General features: G+C 43.9%; 1 protein-coding gene across 1 annotated transcript; it reads left to right on the forward strand.

The window, feature by feature from the left end:
- Positions 1-1,419: 1,419 nt before the first annotated feature.
- On the forward strand, positions 1,420-25,850 carry SLC10A1 (solute carrier family 10 member 1). Its single transcript, XM_082384360.1, is given in 6 exon segments — positions 1,420-2,115; positions 13,112-13,322; positions 20,602-20,780; positions 22,340-22,536; positions 24,420-24,521; positions 24,524-25,850. Coding segments are annotated over 6 exon segments (1,293 nt in total). The 5' UTR covers positions 1,420-1,759; the 3' UTR covers positions 24,772-25,850.
- Positions 25,851-26,942: the final 1,092 nt, after the last annotated feature.

Consider the following 26,942-nt stretch of genomic DNA (forward strand, 5'->3'; position numbering starts at 1 on the left):
AAGACCCAACGCAGCCAAAAATAAATAAATAAATTTTAAAAAACATAATAATTTTCCCTTAGCAACTCTGTTAGGGGGCCTCTTCTGACCAGCCTTTTTGGGCCTGCCCCTGACCCTCCAGGCATACTCAGTCCAAGCTCCACACACCCCCATCGGCATCTAGTAAACCCCACTCGGCCCGCCCTCCCCCTGAGACCAGATCAATTCAAGCACCAGGAAATCCTTAATATCAGAACTCTCAGAGGGAAAGGAGCTTCAAGTTCTTGTCAATGAGGGCCACAGGATGTAGCCCTGTGGCCTGCAGGACCCCAGAGAGCAGCCTTCTTGAGCGCACGCAATGCGTGGATCCTATCCCAGCCCTTATCTATGCAGGATTCTAAAGGCCCTGGGGCCATTGTTGGAGAGCTCTTATTTTTGGGTGCTTCCTCATACCAAGCCACTCCCCACCCCCACAGAGTGGTTCGCACCCTGGTCCCCATCCTGTCCTCGGTAGTCCCACACAAAAAGCCTAATCTCCTGTTTCAGCAACTGTGAAACTATGAGACACCACTCAGGCCTCTTGCGTTCCAGCCCAGCCTAGACGCAATTCTTCTGAAGGCTGCTCCCTGCCCTTCCTCCGAAGGTGCTTTTCCCTAGGCTGGGGTGGGAGGAGGGAGGCCCGAGATGCCACACACACCAGGCGTGCCTGCCTCTGTCCACTGTCACCCGCTCAGCCAGAGCCTGGTTCCCAGACAGGCGCAGAGCCAAAGTAGAGCAGTCAGGACACCGGAAAGAAAAGGCTGTGCGTTCCTGCTTCCTTCTCAGCAAGTTTCCCAAGCAATGGGGCTCCTCGGGCAAACCCCAGGGAATGACAAGAGTTGAGTTTTACCTTTCCCTCTTGGAAAGGGGGGTGTGGGACAGGGTAGGGGCAGGTGAGCCCGGGCAGAAATAAACCTCCCCAGCCAGGGCTCCTTCAGAGCTGCCCTTTGGGGAAATTGCCCCCAGTCCTCCTGAGGGCCCCTCAGCCATGGCAGCAGGCTCTTCCCCGGAGTTAGGTGTGTGGGGGCACGTTCCTCCCCCAGGGTCCTTGCCATCAGGTTTGGGGATAGGACCAAGTTTTCCCAGCACAAGTGAGATGGACGCAGGCACCTCTCATCTCCCAGGACAAGGGTCATGGACACATCTTCTCCTGGAAGCCAGCAACTCACCTGCCCCTACCCTGTCCCACACCCCCCTTTCCAAGAGGGAAAGGTAAAACTCAACTCTTGTCATTCCCTGGGGTTTGGGGGCAGATGCAGGTGACCGCCTGGGCATGGGGAGACACCTTCCCCTGAATCAGAAACTGAGGCCTCAGGGGCTGAGCAGAGAACAGAGGGGCTGGACCTGGATTGGTCCCAAGAAATAGAATGCCTGTGGGCGTGCTCAGCGGGGGGATGGGGGGGGGATATAAGCCCTCTTGTCCCAGAAGCAGCCAAGAGGTGAGGGAGGGGTGTGAGTGACACCCAGGAAGACAGCAGAGGCTGAGGAGCTCAGGAGAGGCCGGAACAGCCCTGCAGATAAGGCTCTGGGCTTTCTCTCCTTTGGGGCCAAAGCCAGAGAAAGCACAGCCAGTTGCATAATCCTTCTATTTGCTCAGATCTACATTTTGTCCTGAAGCTCCCTGCCCTGGGAGGTGATTGAGGAAGGCACCCAGCAAGGACTGGGCAGGGCAGGGAGTCAGCAGGCGAGCAAGGGGCGTGCTGGGTCTTCAGCCTTTTTTCCACCGCTGCCGTCCAGGAGGATGGAGGCCCTCAATGAGTCTGCCCAGTTCAATTTCTCCCTGCCGCACAACTTCGGCAAGCGGCCCACCGACTGGGCGCTGAGCGTCATCCTGGTGATCATGCTGTTAACCATCATGCTCTCACTGGGCTGCACCATGGAGTTCAGCAAGATCAAGGTGCACTTCTGGAAGCCTAAGGGGCTGGCCATCGCCCTGGTGGCGCAGTACGGCGTCATGCCCCTCACTGCCTTTGCACTGGGCAAGGTCTTCCAGCTGAACAACGTCGAGGCACTGGCCATCCTGATCTGTGGCTGCTCGCCAGGGGGGAACCTCTCCAACGTCTTCACTCTGGCCATGAAAGGGGACATGAACCTCAGGTAGGACGGGGGGTGAAGAAGGAGCAATCTGGGGACGGCGGCTGCATGGGAGATCACAATCAAGGCGAAGAGGGGGGCCAAAGCCAGAAGCGTGAGTGAGTGGGGGCTGGGTGGGTGCTAGGGCATGGGGTGGCAGGCATTGATTGCCAAGAGCTCACACTGGGCTGGGGACAGGACCTGGGGTACATCTTGGTTTAAGCACCAAGCCAAAGGGGCCCAGCTGGTCCAGGGGCACCCTGGAGAGCCCCCTTACTCCCAGAGTTGCCTGGAATGGGCCACAAGGATTGTCCTGAAGGAGTACCGTACTGACTTAAAGCAAAGGGACCTCTGGAGAACTTTTACCTGTCTGCCAGGCAGGGCAAGTTGTCTGCTTTGAGGCCAGAGATATGAAAGGCAGTGCAGATTAGTTTCAAAGATCTCCAGGGAGATCAAGGTGGCTCGGAACCAAAGAGCACCTCCAATTCCTGCAGAGCAGGAAGGAACTTCCAAAGATTCCCCCCAGCTGTCTGGGCTGTCTTCTCCGAACTTCCCCCATCCGCCCGTCAGACGCAGGAACACTTCGATGCAAAGACACAGCCAGGTAGATCCTAGAGTTTCCCAGGACCAGGTCCGGGTCCCAAGTCCTGATGGGCCTCGCCTTGGCCAAAGTGGTAGGAGGGAAAGAGCAGCAGCCCCACCCAGCTCATCACAGCAGAAATCAGCGAGGGCTCCCTCCTGCAGGGGCTGGTTGAACACCCGTCCTTCCAAACAGGTGGGACTCTGGTCTGGAATGTCTCCCAGGGTGAGGCCATGTCAGGCCTGCTCCAGCTGCAACAGCAGCCCCTGCTGGCTAAAGAAAACTCACCAGCATAAAAGCTCTTGCTTTTATCTAAGCCTCCGTCTCAAGCCGCTCTCTTCTGGTTCGATCCACTATTCCATGCCGGGCAGGGCAGTAAATTCAGACAGTCCATCTGCTTGTGCCTGTCAGTACCCTGTCCCTGGCTGAACTTTACTAAGGAAACTAGCCAGGTACGGAAGCCTCCTCCTGGGGATGCCAAGCGATGCTGGGGTTGATTATTAGATGAAAAAATGATAGTGATCATTGGGGGTTCCCTGGACCTGCCATCTGAGAAGCTCTGGACTCTCTACCCATATGATTTGACCCTTACTGAGGTGGTCGATGGAGAGAGAGCTTGGCTTGTACAGTCTCCCATGGGAACATATCCAATGTTCGACCACCTCACGGTGAGGAAATTCTTCCCTCTATCTAATCCAAGTCCTTCCTGCTGCAAAACAAGCTCCTGGTCTTGATCTAGCCTGTGGACAAGGCCCATTGCAGCCTCTGTGTCCTGGAGAGAGAAACTTGTACTATACCTTAATTCTGACGTAGAAGGGTTGCAGGTCAGGAAAGGGGTACTCAGGGCTTCGTGGCTCTGTAGAAGCAGCAGAGCTGGGTGGCAAAGCGTAAATTATCATGGGGGAGCCTCTAAGTGTGAGTGACCAGATGTCCCAGCCTTTTGAGCCAGTGGGTGCCAACGAGGTCTCTTCTGAAACACCTGCGTTTCTGAGGCTCTAGGCCTCCACCGGCAGAGCCCCCAGTGACTCATGCTCTCCTGCTAGGCCTCCTGGTCTGGGCACCTGGAAACTGTCACTTCCACCTAGACCCTCAAGAGACAATGCTCAGCCAGGACGGCCACCTTCTACCATAAAGCCCCTACCCGCAGACAAACTTCCCACGCACGTTAAACCAGGCTTCCGACCCCACCGGAGGAGCGAGAATCTCATCCTCCACCATCACGTGCTGCCAGACCTCGAATTCCAAATTGAGTTATTCATCTGGGACAACTTGTTACATGTATTATAATAATGATAATGGTGCTGATAATAAAAGTCAGCCAGGCACTGGGCCAAGCACTTTACATGGGATCCTCATACAGCTTCCCATGAGGAGGTGTTGTAAAGAGCCCCATTCTAGAGATGAGGAAACTGAGACTTAGAGAGGTTAATACATTTGTCCAAGGTCTGAAGGCTCCAAAGCCTGTGCTTTTACTCATATATCTTCAGGGTCGGGTGTGTACATAAATGAACTGAGTGGCTGGAGGGTGACCGCCAGCCTTGGAGACACGGGCCGCCCTCCACAGGGCAGATGCCATGCATCTCTGCCATGGGTGTTGTGGGAACGGGGACTCAGTGCCTGCACAGCTCCCTGCTTTTCAGGAGAAGATGGAGTCCCCCTTTTTATGTGAAATCTCCAAATTTTTAATTATTGGTAACTCGTTCCAAATTTTTACAACACTGTGCAAGCCAAACAGTACATGACAGAGGCCCAGATGTTACACAGAAGCTATGGGTTTGAGATCTGTGTACAACACCACACGATTTCCCATCTAGAGCACAAAGGAATGTTAGGACACCTATTCCACTTTACACGTGAGGAAGCGGAACTCCAGAGACTTTCCAGAGGCTTCCCCGAGAATCTGTGGGCAAGTTGTGTCTGGAGCCGTTCCTGGGCTCTCTCTTCCCAGTCATTCTGCCTCACAGCTGGAGTGAGACTGGGGGAGCCGCCGTCACAGGGCGTCGGGCACATTCACGGAGGCTGGGCCGCCAGGTGGGCCTCTCAAGGCAGCCAGGCCCAGCAGCTCCTTCCTCAAGGATGCTGCCAGACATACTCCAAAAAAGGCAGGTGACCCACAAGAGAAAGAGAAAGTGCCCTCATCGGGGACAGAGGAGACAGTGCCAGAGGGAACTGGGCCCCTTTGATGACCACCTCTACCACCCCTCAAGTTCACCTGCTCCCCCTCTCCCCTCCAGCCAGCTCACAGCTGAGACCAGAGCCAATGGCTGAGGGGACAACCCAAGGATTCCCACAGCTCTCCCCACCATGACAGAGGAAGACTAAGCAGGAGGAGACAGAAGCTACCCGGGTTCCCAGAAGTTTCCCACTTCACCACAGAGACTCTAATGGGTCCCCTCACAACTCTCTCAGCTTCCGCCTCCAGTGCCTCTATTGACAGGAGTTCAAAAACTGTTCCTCAAGCAGGGTGTACTGATGCCCCAAAGCAGGCTGTATGCAGTGTTCCGAGAACTTAAGCAGGAAGGGTAAAGAAAAAACCAAATGTGCTCCTTTCTCCCTGGTCCCTGGACCCCTGAGAAGCATCCAGGTCCACAGTGTTACTGTGGAACAGATTCCAGTCTCAGAGCTAGAGTCAGGAATTTGCCTCCCATCCCTGTCCTTCAGGGTAACAGGATCATGACAGTCACCAGAAAGACAGATACCAGAAAGTTAGGACCAGTGCTCAGCACTCGCACCTGCGGAGGAGGTTCGGGGGTCTGGGAGCATGGCTCCCACACACCTCAGTGCATGAGGCTCACCAAGTCTCAGAGCAAATTCCAAAGCTCCCGACATGCCAAGCCAAAGTAAGCATGACTCCTCTGTTCAAGGACATCAGAACAAGCACACAGGTTTTGTGTGGCTTTTCTCCTAAGAAGAAATCAATAGCTAGCACTGTAGCCCTCTGTGTGCCCTTCCCAGTCTCATTCCCCTCTACCCACCCCGAAGGGAGCACCTCCCAGGATTTGACTTTCAGCACTTCCACAGACCCTTTTATACTATTACTATATATGTATATATCCATCAACAAGATACACTGTTGCATTTACATGGTTTTAAATTTTATATAAATGGTATCATACTGCCCATATCATTTGACAGCTTGTTTTTTTGAGATAATAGGTATATAAATAAAAGAGCTACTTCATGCATTTGAACTGCATTATAGTTTGCTTGCATTTATCCATTCTCCTGTTGTCAGACATTTACATGGATTTCATGTTTTGTGGCATGAGCAAGTCCTATGCATGTTCCCCCTGTGCTCACATGTGAGAGCATATATAATGAACGCAGGAGTGCTGGGTCTTGAGGTTCACACATCTTCAACTAACAAGTCTCCAAAGTAGTTATTCCACTTCACACTTCCCAGGGCAGTGTATGAAGATCCCTGTTTTTCCATGTCTTCATCTGTATTCGGAATTGTCAGACTTCTAAATTTTGTCATCTGGTGAGAGTGAAATGAGTCATGGTGGTTTTAAATTTAATTACATGGGAGGTCTAGCAACTTTTCAAATACTGTTGGCCATTTGGGTGTCCTCTTCTGAAAGTAATGCCCTTTGCCTATTTTTCTATAGGACTGTGGTGTTTTCTTCTCATTAATTTACAGTTATTTGTTGTTTTTACATGTTGCAGCAGTCTACTCACAGTTTTGGGGTTATCCTTACGTTTTGATAATGATGTCTTATAAAACAGAATGTTTATTTTAACTTAACCAACTATACGAATATTTTTCCTTGACAGTTTATGTTTCAGGGGTTTCTTTAAGAAATCCTTTACTGCCTTGAAGGTCATAAAGATATTCACCTATATTTGAAAAGTTTTACAGTTTTGCTTTTCACATGGAGATCTTTGATCAACTTAGAATTTATTATTATGTATGCTGTGATCTAATTTTATCTTTTCCATATGAATAGAGAAAATTCCCAGGACCACTGAGTGAATTTTTCTCCATCAACTTTTAATTCCATCTCTCTCGTTGACCAAATTCGCAAATAAGCATGAGTTTGTGTCTGGGATCTCTCTTCTGTTCTATTGTTCTACGTCTCTATCCTTGAGCCAATATCACACTTTCTTAATTACAGCCTTTTAATAAATCTTGATATCTGAAAGTTGCCCTACCTTGTTGTTCTTGAAAATTACATTAGCTATTCTTGGTCCTTTACTCTTTCACTTGAATTTTGGGATTAAGTCTCACGTCTACAAAAACTATTTCTGGAATTTCGGTTAAATTTGCATTAAATTTATGGATAAATTTAGAGGCTATCTTTATAATACTGAATCTTCCCATCCATGAAAATGGTACAGATTTTCTTTTATTAATCATTATTTTATACCTATGAAGTTTTATAACTTCTTTCATAAAGATCTTGCATATCTCTTTTAGATTTATTTCTAAATATTTTATAGTTTTTATGAATATTATAAATGGTATCTTTTTAAAAAATTCATTTGCTAATTATTTTTGTAGTATATCAGAACTCGATTGTTTTTTATTGCTAGTGTAATCAAAATCTCACGGATTCTCTTATTTACTAGTTATAATGGAAATTCACTTGGATTTCCTCTGTGGACAGTCCTATCATTGGCATATAATGCAAGTTTAGTTTCTTCCTTTCCCATCCATATGTTTTTTCTATTTCTTGTTTTGCTGTGCTAGAAAAGACCTATATAGTATAATAGACAATAGGTGATGTGATGGGAACAGGTGTCCTTGCTTTATTCCTCTAATTTTTCACCATTAGGTTTACTATTTCCTGTAGATTTTTGACAGATAACCCTTTTCAGGTTAAGGAATTTCCATTCTGTTGCTAGTGTGCTAATTTTTATCATGCATGATCATTGAATTTTGTTGAATGGCACTTTTCTGCATCTATGATACCATTTTTTCTTTAATCTGATAATACAGTGATATATATCAGTAGATTGTCTAAAGTTAAACCATTTTTATATTGCTGGGATAAACCCATTTTGTCCATTGTATTATTTTGTAAAGGCATGGCTAGATTCATTTGGTAACATTTTATTTATGACTTTTGCTTCTGTGTTCATAAATGAGACTGGACCCTAATTTTCCTTTCTCATAATGTGATTTTCTACCTTTGGTTCTAAAATTTTATTATTCATATATAATAATTTGGGACATGTTTCCACTTTTTTTGCTCTCTATATAATACTGAGGCTATCTGTACTTTGAATGTTTAGTAGAACTCTACTGTAAAACCATATGTACATTGTGTGGGGTTTGGATGACAGGTTTCAAACTACTGATTAAATGTCTTTAGTGATTCTAAGTTGATTCAGGTTTTCAGCTTCATTTTGAGTTAGTTTTTGTAGAGTATATTTCCCAGGAAATTGTCCATTCAATCTGAATAGAAAAATGAAAGTATAAGACTGTCCTTGATTTCTTCTATGACTCTCTAAAATCTTTATGGTATCTGAAATTATGTTTCCTTTTGCATTCATAATAACATCAATTTGTGCCCTCTTTCCTTTTTCTTGGTTAGTCTCGCCAGCGGTGTCTATTTTATTAGACTTTGCAAAGAACTTGCTCTTGGTCTAATTGATTCTCTCAGTTAATTTATATAATTTTTAAAGTTTACTCTCTCATCTTTGATATTTTCTTTCTCCTGCTTTCATTAGGTTTACTTTGTTTTTCTTTTCAATTCTTGAGTGAAATGCTTAGCTCATTAATTTTTAATCTTTCTTCTTTTCCTATATAAACATTTCAGGCTATAAATTTTCCTCTAAGAATTAATTTAGCTGCTCCCTAGATTTTTAAAATTATTTTTTGAAATATAATTTATATACCATAAAATTCACCTTTTTAAAGTATATGTCAGTAGTTTATAGTATATTCACAAGGTTGTACAACTACCACAAGTATCTAATTCCAGAACATTTTAATCATCCCTAAATGAAACCCTATACCCATTAGCAGTCAGTCACTCCCATTCCTCTCTCACTCCAGACCCTGGGAACCACTAATCTACTTTCTGTCTCTATAGATTTCAGGTAAATGGAATCATATAATATCTAGCCGTTTATGTTTCTGATTCTTTCACTTACCATAATGTTTTCAAGGTTCATCTTTGTGATAGTATATAGCAGTACTTCATTGCTTTTTATGGCTGAAGAATATTCAATTACATGAATACACCATATTTTGCTTATCCGTTGATATTTTGTTTTCCATTTTTTAGCTATTATAGATAATGCTGCTATGAACGTTTGTATACAAGTATTTGTGTAAACACATGCTGTCAATTCTTGTGGGTATATACCTAGCAGTAGAGTCACTGGGACATATGATAACTCTATATTTAACTTTTTTTAGAGCTGTCAAACTTTTCCAGAGCAGCTGTACCATTTTACATGCTGATTATGATTTCATATTCAACCCATGAGAGAATTAGAAGTTCTATTTTTCCAATAGTCCTTTTATTATTGACGTCTCAGTTTCATCTCTTCTTTTTTCATAGGCCTAAAGTCTCAATTCTGGTCCCTCCCTTGGGCATTAAAACCTAAGCCCCAGATTACCAAGACTAACACCCCACCACCTACCCCATCACACACTGTAGCTTCAGCATGAGTTCACCCACTAAATATTTGGCATTCTTTGTTTCTAGTCCCTGGAAACCTCCCTGTTTCTTACAAGCTCAAGTATGTGCTTAGGTGTCTTAGGTGTTCGTAGAGGGAGGGTTTTCCCATTATTCAGTCCACAATATCCCTTGAGGGTCTCTCCTCACCTCTGGCAGCTTCTTATTCCTTGTGATACGTCTACCTATTGTGTTCTTGATGGCTACACTCCGGACCCTTTGGACTAGGATGTAGTTGATATTCATTTAAGCCATATTTGACCTCTATGGAAACAATGAAGAAGTGTATATAGTGAATAGGGCTATAGGGAGGAGGGACACACACTTAGTGTGGTTTTCCTGGGGTCTTGTCAAGCCCTCATCCACAACCTTCCCACTAGAATGGAAGCCAGAGCATATATTGTAAGGTGAAGGTCTACAAATCCAAGAATGTTCCCTAGCAGCTTCTTCTCTCAGCTGGTCTTTCTGGAGGGCCTCTTCCTACACAGGGTCCTGGGATTAACATGTATGAGATTCCAAATGGAGATGGTAATAGGACAGTTAGGATACAGATTACAGCTGGGAGGATATACTATTATTCAGGATCTGAGACTCACACTCAATTTATCTTAAATAATGTTAAGGATAAACCAGAAAGTAAAGAACATGAGAATATCGGTGTTGGGGACTAGAATATTATTCAAGATAAAAAACAGGTCTGATGACCAGATTATCTTGTCACTTACTCAACAATGTGTAACTATTGCTGCCTTCTCTACTGCTCCACCATTGTGGTCCTTCCATTATTCTGTTTTTACTGCTTTGCTGCTATTTTTTACAGTCCTCCTAATCCTGGCCTCTGTTTACTGCTTCTTCTTTGCATGTTTTTTGATTTTTGCCTGACCATGCCTCCCATGCCTCTCCAAAACCAAGTGCTCTATCACTGTGTACACATTCAAACTCCCCAAGTGAGAAAATGCTCTTGATGTACTTAATCCTTGTTATCTTAGTTAGACAGAATCACTATGTCCAGCCATCCCCTAGGCTCTAAGGCAGGCACTTAGCAACTTAGTAGGTCAGGTGTTATTCTATGTTCCAATGGGCTATAGCCAGAGTGATGGGATCACACAGCTTTCTTCAAAATGGGCTGTGCTATGTCAAGTATAGAGAGCAAAAAGAGTTCTACTACAGAGGAGATCAGAATGGCTCCTTCCACAGTGAAGCACACAGGGACTGAAGCAGTTGGACAGACCTGGGTTCAAATCCTGCCTCAGCCTTCCTATCTGTGTGATCCTGGGCAAGTCACAACTCTTCAAGTCCCCAGCTTCCTCATTAGCAAAAAGGAGATAGTAATGCTTACCTCCTAAGCTACTGGGAAAAAGAAATAAAGCAATGTATGTAAGGTTCTTAGCACAATGCCTGGCACATAGCAGGCACTCCACAAAATAGTCTGTACAGGCATACCTTGGAGATACTGCAGGTTCAATTCCAGACCACTGCAATAAAGCAGAATATCACAATAAAGTGAGTCACATGGATTTTTTGGTTTCCCAGGGTATATAAAAGTTATGTTTAAACTATACTGTGGTCTACTGAGTGTGCAACAGCATTGTGTCTAAAAAAATTTACATACCTTAATTTAAAAATACTTTATTGCTAAAAAATTCTAACCATCATCTGAGCCTTCAGCAAGTTGTAGTTTTTGCTGGGAGAGGGTTTTGCCTCCATGCTGACAGCTGCTGACTGATCAGGGTCGTGGATGCTGAAGGCTGGGGTGGCCGTGACCATTTCTTAAAATAAGACAAGACTGAATCTTCCTTTCACGAATGATTTTGCAGTTTGATAGCATTTTACCCAGAGTAGGACTTCTTTCAAAATTGAAGTCAATCCTTTCAAACCCTGCCACCGCTTTATCAACTAAGTTTATGTAATATTCTAAATGCTTTGTTGTCATTTCAACAATCTTCACAGCATCTTCTCCAGGAGTAGATTCCTTCTCAAGAAACAACTTTCTTTGCTCATCCGTAAGAAGCACTCCTCATCCACTCAAGTTTTATCAGGAGATGGCAGCAATTCAGTGCCATCTTCAGGCGCCACTTCTAGCTCTCTTGCTATTTTCACCCCATCTGCAGTTACTTCCTCCACTGAACTGCTCAAAGTCATCCCTGAGGGTTGAAATCAACTTCTTTTAAACTCCTGTTAATGTTGATATTTTGGCCTCTTTCCACGAATCACAAATGTTCTTAATGGCATCTAGAATAGTGAATCCTTTCCAGAAGGTTTTCAACTAACTTCGCACAGATCCATCAGAGGAATCACTATCTATGGCAGCTATAGCCTTACAAAATGTATTTCTTAAATGGTAAGACTTGAAAGCCAAAATTACTCCTTGATCCATGGGCTGCAGAATGGATTTTGTATTAGCAGGCATGAAACAACATGAATCTCTTTGTACGTCTTGAGTGACCAGGTGCATTGTCAATAAGCAGTAACATTTTGAAAGGAATCTTTTTTCTGAGCGGTTGGTCTCAACAGTGAACTTGAAGTATTCAGTAAACCAAGTTGTAAACAGATGTGCTGTCATCCAGGATTTGTTGCTCCATTTATAGAGCACAGAGTAGATTTAGCATAATCCTTAAGGGCCCTAGGATTTTGGGAATAAGCATTGGCTTCAACTTAAAGTCACCAGTTGCATTAGTCCCTAACAAGAGAATCAGCCTGTCCTTTGAAGCTTTGAAGCCAGGCATCGACTTCTCCTCTCTAGCTATGAAAGTCCTAGATGGCATCTTCTTCCAGTAGAACACTGTTTCATCTACATTGAAAATCTGTTGTTTAGTGGAGCCACCTTCATTGATGATCTTAGCTAGATCTTCTGGATAACTTGCAGCTTCTACATCAGCACTTGCTGCTTCACCTTGCACTTTCATGTTGTGGAGATGATGTCTTTCCTTAAACCTCATGAACCAACCTCTGCTAGCTTCAAACTTTTCTTCTGCAGGTTCCTCACCTCTCTCAGCCTTCCTAGAACTGAAGAGAGTTCGAGCCTTGCTCTGGATTAGTCTTTGGCTTAAGTGTATGTTGTGGCTGGTTTGATCTTCTCTCCAGACCACTCAAACTTTCTCCGTATCAGCACTAAGGCTTTTTTGCTTTCTTATCATTCGAGTGTTCACTGGGGAAGCACTTTTAATTTCCTTCAAGAACTTTTCCTTTGCATTTACAACTTGGCTAAATGTTTGGGGAAAGAGGCCTAGCTTTCAGTCTATCTGGGCTTTCCACAGGCCTTCCTCACTAAGTGTAATCATTTCTAGCTTTTGATTTAAAAACATGAGAGACATGTGACTCTTCCTTTCACTTGAACACTTAGACACCATTGTAGGGTTAGTTAGTAACTGGTCTAATTTCAATATTGTTGTGTCTCAGGGAATAAGGAGGCCCCAGGAGAGAGAGAGAGAAGGGGGAACAGCCAGTCGGTGGAGTAGTCAGAACACACACAACATTTATATCCTTTGAGTTCACCGTCTTACATGGGCGTGATTCGCAGTGCCCCAAAACAATTACAATAGTAACATCAAAAATCACCATAACAAATATAACGAAAAAGCTTGAAATATTGCGAGACTTACTAAAATGTGACAGAGACATGAAGTGAGCAAATGCTGTTGGAAAAATAGCACCGATAGACTTGCTTGATGCAGGGTTCCCACAAACCCTTACTTTGTAAAAAAAACAACAACAACAACAAACAAACACAGCTGCAAAACGCAATAAAATGAGGTTATGCCTGTATTAACGGGCTCTCTCTCTCTGCACTCTTCCTATGTCTCCCACCCAGCATCGTGATGACCACCTGCTCCACCTTCTTTGCCCTGGGCATGATGCCCCTCCTCCTGTACATTTACTCCAGGGGCATCTATGATGGGACCCTGAAGGACAAGGTGCCCTATGGCGGCATCATCATATCACTGATCCTGATTCTCATTCCTTGCACCATAGGCATCATCCTCAAATCCAAACGGCCACAATACGTACGTTATGTCACCAAGGTAAGAACCTGGGGGCCTGGGCAGGGAGCGAGAACACCACCATCATCGCAGTGAATGGCTTGAGGCAAGTCATTTGGGCTTCTTCCATGTCAGTTTCCTTCCCTGTTTAAAAAAAACAAAAAAAGTCTGCTATTGGTACAACCTACTTCATGGGATTGTAATGTACATGAGAATATTTTTGAAGAGTTAGGTGAAAAACAGTAAAACACCACACACAACTGTAAGGTATAATCATTTTTTTAATAATAAAATTAAACTTTTATCATGTACCTAGTAGCTGCTAAGTTTTATGCTACACTCTCTGAGGAGTCACTGTCCTCGAAGTTTGTTTGCAGAAAGTCAATAATAGATGAGAAACAAGATCCAACACAATGTACAATCGGGTATTGGCAGAATGTAAGGAGGTGAGGTTAGTGAGGGCCAGGTGGTCAAGGAAGGCTTCCTTAGAGGATGGAAGGAGGGGGCGGGGCTTCAGCCAGACCATGAAGAAAGGGTTGGATTTGGGTAAGCCTAGGGAGATGCCTGAATAGAGGAGTTCTAAGAGAGACCACGGGCAAACATGGCTGACTGGATGAGAAGCCAGAGGGGAGGAGGCCAGGGGAAGAGGTGGTAGGCACACTTGTAGCACTTTAGGAGTGGGATAGGAGGAAAGTGGAGTGAGTTGGCCCCAGCAGGTGGAGGGGTGTGCTGTGAGGGCATCACGCCACTGCCCTGCCTTTGGAAAAATCAGACTTGTAGAGTGAGTGGTTCCTCTACCAACTCTTGTGACCTTGGAGCTCAGTTCCCATCAGTCTCTCCTCTGGCTCACTGCTCAGCCCGGGATCCCAGGCTCCATCCTGGTCCTCAGGAAAAACTCGCCTCCTGAAGGCCTGTTTTGGTGCCTGCCCCTGGATCTATGCCTTTGGGCCGGGCTACAGGGCATACTACTTGGAGGCCCAAGGCTTCCAGCAGCTTTGGGCCTGGAACAAAGAGGTTTGGTCAGGTTTCCAGGGTCTTTTGATTTTCACACTACAATGTCAAGGGTAGTTTTTGCCCTTGTCCCGGTGTAGTCCTAATACCATGGCCACAGTCCCCCTCCCCACCTGTTGAAGATGTGAAGTCATTCCTCCTCCTGCCAAATGGCTCATCACCCCACTCTACTCTGGATGGCATCTTCCGTTCTCTCCACCCTTACTTCTCAGAAATCTCCTTTTATTGATCGTGTCCTCTACCCCCATAGCCTCCTCCCCACCTTGCTCTCATTTCTAGAACGTTTCCATATTAGTTCTTCACAGTCAACATTGATACTGGTTCACATCTCTCCTTTTTTTTTTTTTACTAAGTAGAGTCACTGGACTCTACTTCTCGCTCCAGCCAACACCTCTCTTTCCTCCCCTTCCTAGCCATGCTCCTGGGAGTCACCCGTTGCCCCCACCCACCTTCCACTCTCACCACACTGGCCCCCAGGACTGTTCTCTAGTGACCAGGCCTCAACAGTCTCTACTCCTTGGCCTCCCATCCACTCAGCATCTTGATGACCACCTGCTCTACTTTCTTCACCAAATCCAATGGACATATCTCAACTCTTCTTTTAGCAGCTTTTGGTATGGCTGACCACTGCCTCCTTCTCAAAAATCTTCTTCCTCAGCTTCAGTGACAGGGCACCTGCTTTCCTACCACGTCTCTGGCACTTCTTTTCAGACTCCCTTGTGAGTTCCTCTGGTAAAAGTTACTTCTCTGCATTCAGCCCAAGCTTTCTGCTTTTCTTGCTTTTCTTCCCTAAGCCCAGGACCTCCCCACCATGACATCTGGTCCATCTCAACAGCCACCTGCAAGCTGATGACTATCAGAACAGTATCTTCAGCTCTCAGCTCTCTCCTGACTCCTGAATCCATTAACTGCCAAATCTTTCTACCTGAATATGCCTCAGGCATTTAAAATTCAGTATGTCTTAAATTTAAACCACCTCCTTAAGCCTGCTCTTCCCCTCCTCGCCCTGTGTGATTATCTCAGTGAATGGCATTCAACGTGCCCCACCGCCTGAGCCGGAAACCGGACAGTCATTCTCCACGTCCTCTCCCTCCCCACTCACACACATCAGTGATCGTCAATTCTGCCTTCTTTTGCTTGAACCCATGTCTCTCCATCCCTGTGTCTACTGTCTTCATTCAGGCACTCTCCTCTCTCACTAGACAACTCAGCCTTCTAACCTGGCTCCCTGACCCAGTTTTAACCTGAGTCTGGAAAGAAACTACCATGTCACTCCACTGCTTAAAGGCCTTAACTGGTTCCTTAAACTCCCCCAGGAGTCATGTGGCTCCTCAGCACTTTCTTGATTTGGTCTCAACCAACCTCTCCAGTGTCAGCTCTCTTCTTTGCACATGCCCCACTGGACTCACTCCCACTCACCCTTCAAGTCTCAACACAATTAGCACCTCCTCTAGGAAGTTTTCCTTAACCCACAAGCCTGGGCAGGATGCTTGTCCTACTTGCTCCCATTATCACCCAACACCATTGCAGCATGTATCATACTGTATTATAAATACCCACTCCATTTTTATTCCCCACCCACCTGCAAAAAGCAACATCCTAAGGCTGTGTCTCAACACTGACTTCTCAACACTCACAGCTAATACCTGAGAATAAACAAAGGAATAAAGGGCAAGTCCTGTCTCTCCCACACATTAGCAGAAAAACAAACAAAAAAACCAGAAACATGTGTCTATCATTTCACTTACTCAAGATAGTTTGTGGGATATAGGAATAAAGAAAAAAAAAAAAATCACAGAACATAAAAATGTGAAGTGACTCCTGATATCACTTAAAGCAGCTCTGCCCCCCTCCACTTTATAGGTGAAACCAAAGACTAGAACCCCAAGTGCAACTGATGTAAGAACATGTCTCCTTACCTCAGAATAAAGTGTTCTTCTGAGAAAGACAAATACAAATATGTGGTACATATATACGATAGAATACTACTCAGCCATAAAAAAGAACAAAATAATGACATTTGCACAACATGGATGGACCTAGAGATTATCCTACTAAGTGAAGTAAGTCAGGAAGAGAAAGACAAATACCATATGATATCACTTATATGTGATATCTAAAATATGACATAAATGAACTTATCTATGAAACAGACTCACAGACGTAAAGAAAAGACTTGTGGTTGCTGGGGGCAGGGGGTAGGGAAGGGATGGAGTGGAAGTTTGGGGTTAGCAGATGCAAACTATTATATATAGAATGGATGGACAACAAGGTCCTACTGTATAGCACAGGGAACTATATTCAATATACTGTGATAAACCATAATGGAAAAGAATATGAAATATATACATGTATAACTGAGTCACTTTGCTGTATGGCAGAAATTAACACAACATTGTAAATCAACTACACTTCAATTAAAAAAAAAAAAAGTGTTCTTCTGAGGATGCAAAAAGAATCTCAGATCTTAAAGTGAGAAAGGCCTTCAAGATGAAGTTCAGTCTCCTGCCTTATTCTCATTTTACAGATAGAATTACTGAAGCCCAAGGAATGTCTTCTGTTCCTCTTGTGTTACACATCCGTGACTCAATTCCACAGCAAAAAATGGAGTCAAAATGACCCCAGAGAACATTAAAAGGGCTGAGATATACTTGGGCTGGAAAGACAGAGGCCAGTAACAAAGAATCACATAAAATGCAGGTGTATCTTGGGACACTTTGCTGCTGGCCAAACCTCCAAGGTTAGACAAGCAGAAGGGCAACAGCTCCATTTATGAATTACTCCCAAACGGGAATCACTCCTGTGAGGATGCAGAGAAAAACAAGTGGTCAAGATGCAAATGCTGAAGTTTCCTTGTGTTATGTTTCTTTGAGGACTATGCTCATCCTTAATCCTCCCGTTTCATAATGTAGTGAGTTACAAGCTAGAAAATGAGCAATTGTCCCAGCCTCTTTGCGCACCTAACACTCCTAGAGACTTTCAAATCAAAATTATCCAACTTCTGGTAACTGGCTCTGGCAGAAGGTTAGGGTTATCTGCTCAAACTCTGCTCAACCACTTGCATTCCCTAGAAGGAGGTCACATTTAGACACGCCAAGATACAATTTCAGGGATGCCCCATTTGGAAAGGCAATTCAAGTAATACTTTAACTTACCCATGCAAGCATTTATTCAAGCCTACGTGGTTAGAAAGTTGGTGAACCTGAGCATGACATGGTCTAAGAGCCACTCTTACCATAAGCCATCCACCACTCTTCAATAAGGATCCCGCCCTGACACTGACTCAACCGCTCTACCTATGCTTTTCCCATACCTGCTGCTAGTGATGAACTGACCTGACTCTCCTATGTTTCACAGCTTCTGCCAACTCGTGGCTTCTGCTGCTCCCAGGCCTCCGTGTCAAAATTTTAACACTTGCCTCTGCTCTTGCTTCCCTCTCTGTAACTCTGCAAACTCCCTAAACAAGAGGAAGGATCTCACTAGTTAGGTCATTCACCAACCTGCCTAGGTCACCGATGAGAGAAGAGTTGGGCCAGGTTATCTCCTGGATCACTGGCAAGCTGAGTCGGCTACCCATGAAAGGACACTCATCACAGCTTCAATCAGCGATGACAGGGCAGTGCAGGTGGTAGAAAACATGGTGACCTATGAAGAAGCACCCACCTATGGCCTCTTTTCTCAGCAGGAGGTCATGGACGTGAGATGGCCACAAAGAGCAGGACTGAGAGTGACAAAAAACTTTGGGATGTTAAATTCCTCTCCTTTCCCTATGAGTAGTAATAGGAGCTACAATTTAGTCAGTGGTTCTAATATGCCAGGTCCTGTGCTGTCAACCTCACTCAAGAGAGGTTGCATGACTCACCAGTTTACACGTCTTGAGGACGGCTTTCACACCTGGGTCACAGCATTGTCTGTGCTCACAACCACTCCAAAGGCCCCAAGACTGGGAGAACGAAAGTGAGGGGATGAGAGTGATACCCACACAGAGAAAGAGGGCTTCTGGATTCATTCACAATCCCTGCAGCCCAGTACGCCCTATGTTATCCACTACACTCTTTTGATAGGGGCAAAAACTGGACATTAGGTAGATGACAAACCCAAAAGGAAGAAATTAACTCAAAATGCAAGGGCAAACCAAGCAGCTCATCAGTCTTTCAATGAAACCTGAAGCATGTTGTTACTGGTGAGATTCCTTCCTTTCCTGGGACAGGACCACCATCAGTACAGGTGATGTTTCATATGATCATTATCAGTTGCAACATGGCTTAAAAACACAGAAATGCAGAACTGTACAGCTGAAATTAGAGCAATATAAGTAAATGTTAAAATGTCACTAGGACAACATTGTAATGTAATTAATGCCACTGAATTATACACTCAAAAATGGTTAAAATGGCAACTTTTGTGTTATATGTATTTTACTGCAATTTTTTAAAATGGTACTAGGAAATATAAAACGCCACATGTGCGAATGAGCTGGAAACGGAACCAAAACATATAACCATTACAAAACAACACGGTAAGTTCAAGAAAAGTTTGCTATATATCCTTTTACTCAGAAGATGAGAGGGACAGAGGCTTAGGTGTATGCATATATTTCATCAGTTTAGTGTGTCATCCTCTAAAATGCACAGACATGTAAGCACACTTTGAAAGCTTGCATCCTTGTTACGTGCTGAAAAATCTTAACATTCTAATTTCATAAATCTGCCTATTGAAAATTTTAAATGGTATGTCAGATGTTAACTATAAATAATATATTTTAAAACAAATAAAAACATACCATTGTTCCCGATGACAGTTGCTTTCACAGCACTTACCTGAGGCAGGGTGGACTTGCACTTTTTTTTTTTTTTTATTGGAGTATAATTGCTTTGCAATGTTGTGTTAGTTTCTCCTGTACAATGAAGTGAGTCAGCTATATATGTATACCTATAACCCCTCCCTCTTGGACCTCCCTCCCACCCCCGCCATCCCACCCATCTAGGTCATCACAGAGCACCGAGCTGAGCTTCCTGTGCTTTATAGCATGTTCCTGCTAGCTATCTATCTTATGCATGGTAGTGTATATATGTCAATCCTAATCTCCCAATTCGTCCCACCCTCCCCTTCACGCCATGTCCACATGTCCATTCTCCAGTCTACGTCTCTATTCCTGCCCTGCGAATAGGTTCATCTGTACCATTTTTCTAGATTCCACATAATGTGCATTAATATATGGTATTTTTCTCTTTCCGGCTTACTTTACTCTGTATGACAGACTCTAGGTCCATCTACCTCGCTACAAATGACCCAATTTCGCTCCTTTTTATGGCTGAGTAGTATTCCATTATATGTATGTACCACATGTTCTTTATCCATTCATCTGTCATTGGACATTTAGGTTGTTTCCATGTCCTGGCTATTGTAAATAGTGCTGCAGTGAACATTGGGGTACATGTGTCCTTTTGCATTATGGTTTTCTCAGGGTATACACCCAGTAGTGAGATTGCTGGGTCGTATGGTAGTTCTATTTTTCGTTTTTTAAGGAACCTCCATACTGTTCTCCACAGCAGCTGTATCAATTCACATTCCCACCAACAGGGACCCGAACTGTTTCTGATGAAGCCATTATTGCCTGAGCCATTTTCAAACTCCTTTTGGGAACTTTCTTATCATCCAATCTGCAGGTCACGCAAGAAAATAGGCTCATCCCTTTACAGTTATACATCATTTAGGATCTAAAACCACATTACCTGACTTCATTACCTGCTTTAACCAGCTTTGCTTCAAATGACTTTTGGCAATTTCCAGAAGTTAAATTCATCATAAAATGGATGGATGAAGTCCCTACCCGTAATGGAGGTATTCAAGACAAGTATGACAGGTTCCAAGAATAACTTCTCCTGAGCTCCAAAATATCCACAGCAATGGCAGTATTGTAGGGATATGTAGACGGGCTTCAGAGACTTTGAAAGAGAACTTTCATTTACAATATCCACTTTGCCAGAGGACTGAATACTCTCATCCTTCAGAGCCATAGCACTTCACTGAAAACGTGCCATACAGAGATGTCAATCAGAAGCTGTGCTTGGCTGAGTCTTCAGTAACATGTGTTAATCAGATCTATGACCTCCAGGAAGCTTCCTAGCTACGGATAAGAAATCCAAAAAGATGAAAGATAAAGGTCTTTCACATTCCCTCCCACTTCAAATACATTTATTAAAATGTTTTCCACCTCCAATATCCACCAGTGTTTCCCCAGCCCTCTCCGCTCTTCCATATCCCCAGTATCCTTCTAATTGCATTTTCTCCTTGTCCTTATTCACAGGGAGGGATGATCCTCCTGCTTTTGTGCAGTGTGGCTGTCGTAGTGCTCTCTGTCCTCAATGTGGGCAAGAGCATTTTGTTTGTCATGACACCACACTTGCTGGCCACCTCCTCCCTGATGCCTTTCATCGGCTTCCTGCTAGGCTACATTCTCTCTGCTCTGTTCTGCCTTAACAGACGGTAGGTATTATTTTAGGTCCCACTGTCCCACGGGTCTCATGCTCATCCTTGTCTCTCAGAAAAAGGTAAGATCCATGATCTCGGGAAGGCATTTTTCAAGCAATATATTCAAATGTATCAACTGAACAAGGAACTCTGGACTGAGGAATACTGGGGAGGGAAGGTACTAAATGAATAACACAGACCCAGAAACAAAACACAGAGACCAAAGGCATCGAATCATCCAAAGGGCAGCAGTTCATGGCAAAGTGCTCCCTCCAGAGCCTAGATTCCACCTCCTGCCCAACTCCCTGGTGGCAAATGGCGGTGGAGTAGCTCCATGTCTTCATGACAAGCGCTGACAATCCCTTTCCCACTTCTCCCTTTCTGTCTAGGTTTTAGTCTTGACACAACACCTTGGGGTGGCAACTCTGCTAAGTGGCACTCAGAGGTGAAGTAGTTGCAGACCTCTGCTATAGCCTAATCTAATTCACAAACACACCTGCTACTTTAGGGGAACAGTCAGCTTGAGTGCCCAGTGTGGACACATCAGGCACCCTAGGCACCCTGTCTATACATAGTGGTACCCCATTTCAAGATTTCCTATTTTCAGCCACATGGCAGACAGATGTTCACGCAGGAGTCTAAACAGCAGCACTCCAGCCTCGCACCACAACGCCCCGAACAGCTGTTTTTAAAATACAATTTTAAAATAATTATCCATTTCAAAAACCAGGCTAATTTAATAAAGAACAAATTATTGTAGGATGCAACACACAGCGATAAACTAGTCAAAAGGCTGCCAATGACCGCTCATGAATTTTCACAAAGACAATGATACAGGTCATAATAAATGGCCACAGCATCAAGTGCCATCACAGTAGTCTCCTTCATAGTAAATGTGCTGAGACAGTGCTGGCGATTTTTTTTAGCAAAGAACTATTTTAATATACTAATTGCACTTCAGTGAATAAAATGTTGTATTAAATGTTAACAAACATTCCATTCTTTAATCCATAAAATGGAAAGCAAAACCGAGAATGTGCTCCAAAGACAGATAATGGAACCAAGCTTTTATTTAATCATTGTGTTTTGGAGTTAAAGATGTCCAAGCCATAAAATGGACCACAGGGCAAGGTTCCCAGACATTTAGACAATCTTCTACTCTACATTTAAATTCTAACTGTCCTATATGTAAGCCCAACATATGCCAATGAATGATACTGGCTCCCATCTTCCTTTTATCCCTCCAGCCAGACATTTCTCCAAAATTCACTTTGATAATCCCACAAGTGACAAATTGTAGATTTCCAAGCTACTCAAAAATTCCCTCATAAAAACTCCCCCACAGGAACCTAACAGTCACCATCTCCCACAAGGCTGGATTGGTGATTTAAGAGATGGGCCAACTCAACTGTTCTCAAAACTGTGCACTCCACACATGTGGCTCATTTGCATCTTCCTGTGTTGGACTGTCAGTTTCTCTTAGAGTATTTGGGAGAAAGGAGATGAGCGAGTGAAGTTGCACCCTCACATCCCTTCTCTGAGGGCACATGGGGTTGTTTTTTTAACCTACACAGGTGCAGACGCACCGTCAGCATGGAGACTGGATGCCAAAATATTCAACTCTGCTCCACCATCCTCAACGTGACCTTCCCCCCTGAAGTCATTGGACCACTTTTCTTCTTTCCTCTCCTCTATATGATTTTCCAGCTTGGAGAAGGGCTTCTCCTCATTGCCATCTTTCGGTGCTATGAGAAAATCAAGCCTTCCAAGCGTAAGTACTGAACTGTTCCCCTTTGAGCTCTGCTCCCATTTCGGACATGATTCTGCCAGCAACCGTCTCCAGCAAGGACCTTTTGGATGGGGCTGTGACCCATAAAGTCATTAGGAACCAGGCAGCACCAATAAGCAGGAAGGGATTTCAAAGAACCATGACTAACTATAATAACTGCACTTCATTTTTGCTGGGAGAATCAGCTGTGGAGTTTGCCTCATAGAACAGAGGCGATTCTGGCTGCTTTAACTGGGGAGACCATGTAGGACTCAGGGTACAGAAATAGGACAGAACTGTCTTGGACATTACGTAGTTGTGAGATGTTGTGTGAAAAGCCCTATTCACAAGAAGTCACTAAGTTTCCATGTTAAGAGCAGGTTCTCAAGCCATGGAACCAGGTCAGAGCCCCAGCACCACTGGCACTCCTATATGAGAAAACGTGAAAGCAATGCAGCCCAATAATCCTGAATCGAAAAGTGAGGATTCCAACTCTGGTTACACAGTAAACAAAACTTAGGCATAAGCTTATTAATAACTACTATCAAAATAATCTAGATTTAATATGATGTAATGTAATTACCACTGGATTAAATAACTTCCTAGCCAATAGCACCTCCTTTCTAAGATGCTTAGAGTATTTCATTCTCTTCAAGATATAATCAAACCTCAAGAAAGCCCACTGAGTCCCTTCCTCAAAGTGAACATCAAAACCCCCTGGTTTTTCTTCAAACCAGAAAACTCAAATCTCAGTTGGTAACATATTTCAGTATTTTATAACTCTAAACATTAGTATATTCATCTCAACCACTCAAATCCTTCAATTGACTCATTTCCCACAAACCTGAGGATGCCTTGGAGACCTCTTCTAGACCCTGGAGACTGATTTACATCCTATGAGAAAGATACAACTTACCCTGGTATAATTTATCATCTTATAGTAGCAAATGAAGACTTACACAATTAACTTAAAAGATGTAGAATTGGTTATCAAGCAACCAAAAAGAAACCAATAAATAAGTAACCATACTTCAGAACCATTTTTACTAAGCTTTGGTTCAAAACTACAGTGGAGCTGTGGAAAACAATCTAATCTGATACTTCTCTTGGGAGCAACTCAAGATATTTGTTACCCATTGAACACTCCACCCTCTTTAACAAAAAAAGCAGATTCCCAGGTTTGCAGTTTTAGTCCAAGAAAGGCCTGAAATGCCCTCAAGAGGCCATATTCTGAGTCTCTGGCTCTCAAAACCAATGTACCTAGCAAGACCCCTGCGGCAAAACGAAGTGCAAATAACTCACATCTTTGGAGCTCTTGTACTGTCTGGGCCCAAGCAGCAGTGCTCAAGTTAAAGAATCTGTCACAAGTTTTTGTGCTTTTGACCCTTGTACCCTTCTAGAGAGATGGGAGAACAGGAAAGGGGGACCATAATCGTAGCTCCTCACCACCGCCATGCAGGCAGAAAAAGGGGTAGACCCGACACCACAATGATAGGGGTATGGAAACACCCCTTGGAAGACTTCCCACTTAATGCATTTTCCTCCCTGCCCCCACTGGCTCCCAGAATGCAACAGTCAACCTTTGCTTACATAAACTCAACTCCCCATCTGTACTGTGTGTACTAAGAAGTTGGAGATGGAGTGATGAAGAGTCAGTGCTCTTTATTAGATCTTTTGTTACTAGTATTACCATTAGGGATGTTGAGGGGAAAGCAAATCTTCCCTCAGTTTAAGTCACGGGAGAAGAGGTGGTAAAGAGATGGGGGGAGAAAACAAAAACACAGGACACCTGGGAGTAAGTTGGTATTCTTTTATCTCCCAGATAGAACAAGTTTTTTAACTACTCTTTTGTTCTTCCTAACCTATGACCCTTTTCAACTTTACAGATAAAACAGAAATGATCTACAAAGCTGACACACCTGAAGAAACCATTCCAACAGCTCTGGGAAATGGCACCCACAAAGGGGAGGCGTGCCCCCCTTACACAGCCTAGCCTTCCCCAGTGACCTGGATTCTGGTCAGAAGGCAATTCAGAAAGCCAACGTGGCAAAATACACAGAGCAGAACGATGAAACACCATCAGGGGGGTCTGAGTCTTTCTCTAGCATTTCCAGCATAAACTACCAGAATCATCAAGCCTTGCGTGGAGGACAAACTGGCAGTCTACCCCAAAAAGCCTCACCTATTCCCAGCTTAGAACTTGATACTTGTCTAAAAAATAAAAGACTTATTCAATGACAGCCCTGCGAAGGCAGGAACCAAAACTGCCTTTTGCCCTTGCATCTCTAGAACAGTGCCTGATAGGCATAAAAAAGCAATTTCTGAACTAGTCAATAAATGGGTTTTTACCCTAAAATCAAATACCCAAATTCTGTTCCAAGTTTTGTGACCCAAAAGGGAAATACATGCTCAGAGTACTGTAGGATTAATAGACTTCAGAAGTCCTTTCTAACCTTAAATATTCAGATCCCATTCCTTCCCTTTTGACGTCACTGGAATTAAAGCTCCTGAGAACATGACACCAAGTACGCAAAAGCAGACAAAATAAAGTGCAGAAACAGTTGGATAAGACAAACTCAAAACCTCAGCTATAATGAAATGAAAGAACATTTTAAAGAACACAATTCCAGAAGAGAAGGAAAACTTTAAAAAAGAAAAGCCAGAAAACAAGTACAAATACCAACAGAATAGTTTCACTAATCTAATCATCTATCCCATCACTTCATTAGGTATCAGAAGTTTTCACATTATGCTCCCTCCAAATTCAGAGTACTGTACGCTATTGCCGAAATTAGTGGTTGCTAAGTCAAAGTAAAGTAACTAAAATCCTTACGTTTCAAATTTTCCCCAATGAAATTTAGACGTTTTCCATCTGGCTCATAGGCATAAAAAACTAGGTGACAGGGCTTCCCTGGTGGCACAGTGGTTAAGAATCCACCTGCCAATGCAGGGTACACGGGTTCAAGCCCTGGTCTAGGACGACCCACATGCCGCGGAGCAACTAAGCCCATGCACCACAACTACGGAGCCTGCGCTCTAGAGCCCGCGGGCCACAACTACCGAAGCCCGCGTACCTAGAGCCCGTGCTCCGCGACAAAAGCCACCGCAATGAGAAGCCCGTGCACTGCAATGAAGAGTAGCCCCTGCTGGCCGCAACTAAAGAAAGCCCACGCACAGCAACGAAGACCCAACGCAGCCATAAATAAATAATCTAAAAAAAAAAACCTAGGTGAAAGATTAATAAGAACACTTGCAAACAGCTGACCATGCCTAGAGTTTCTTGTAATTTTCATACCACTTAATGTGATTAGGTACAATTGAAACCAAGACAAGTAAATTTTAGGGCATCAGTCTGGCAAATGTCCAGAACTACCAGTACTCCCAGCACCAGAACACCAATAATTTGGGTCACTAACAACCTCTTAAAAATGCAAATTTGTTTTAAAAAAGAAATTGTGAGAAGATCTACCACCTATCAGTCTTACATATTTTACCCACATTTACATATCTGTTCAAACTGTTTTCTCTCATATCTAGCTGACATCATCTACTAGTAGACTGGGTGAGGCAAAACAAATGTTAAGTTCAGCTTTTTGAGGAAGGTATAGCTGAACCTGAGATATATTACACTCAAACTTTCCTTAGAGGACTAAGTTGACTAAGCCAACCTCCACGATGCTGAAAATTCGAGTATAATTTAGTCAGCCCTCTGTATCTAAAATTCGTCAACTGATTCAACCAACCATGGATCGTGTAATACGGCAACGCGTACTTATTGAAAAAAGTCTGTATATTAAGTGGACCCATGAAGATCAAACCTGTGTTGTTCAAGGGCCAACTGCATATAAAAAACGAGTTGCAAGGACTTCCCTGGCGGTCCACCGCTTAAGACTCCATGATTCCACTGCAGGGGGCACGGGTTCGATCCCTGGTCTGGGAACTAAGATCCCACACTCCCCACAGCACAGCCCAAAACAAAACAAGTTACATTACGCCCTGCAAAACCTGGTCCTAAAACTTTGCTTAGGATTATATACCCACACTCATTACTTCTCATGTCCTGTATCTGGGAATTCAGGCCAACTTATCAGTTCAAAATAACTTAGTCATCTCTGCCATTTGTTCAAAGAAAGGGCTTTACCTTGTTTATTAAAGTGGTAAGCCACTGATGCTACCTATTTGATAGGTGAAAAGTCACTGGTAAAACATCAAACATACACCACGCCACCCTGTTACCATATCTAAAAAGCCCGAGGGGGAAAATAATTGTGCCTCTCCATTTCAGATACATTGTAAAGAAAAAAAACCTAGGTTCCCATTTAGTAAGCAGAGTACCCCACATCTAAGTGAATAAACAAGTATACCACACAAACTCTCTCTAGAAGAGTTTGCGTTAAAAAGATCAGCTT

This window comes from Balaenoptera borealis, assembly GCF_965194805.1.
Source record: "Balaenoptera borealis genome assembly, chromosome: 3".
Taxonomy (NCBI): Eukaryota; Metazoa; Chordata; class Mammalia; order Artiodactyla; family Balaenopteridae; genus Balaenoptera; species Balaenoptera borealis.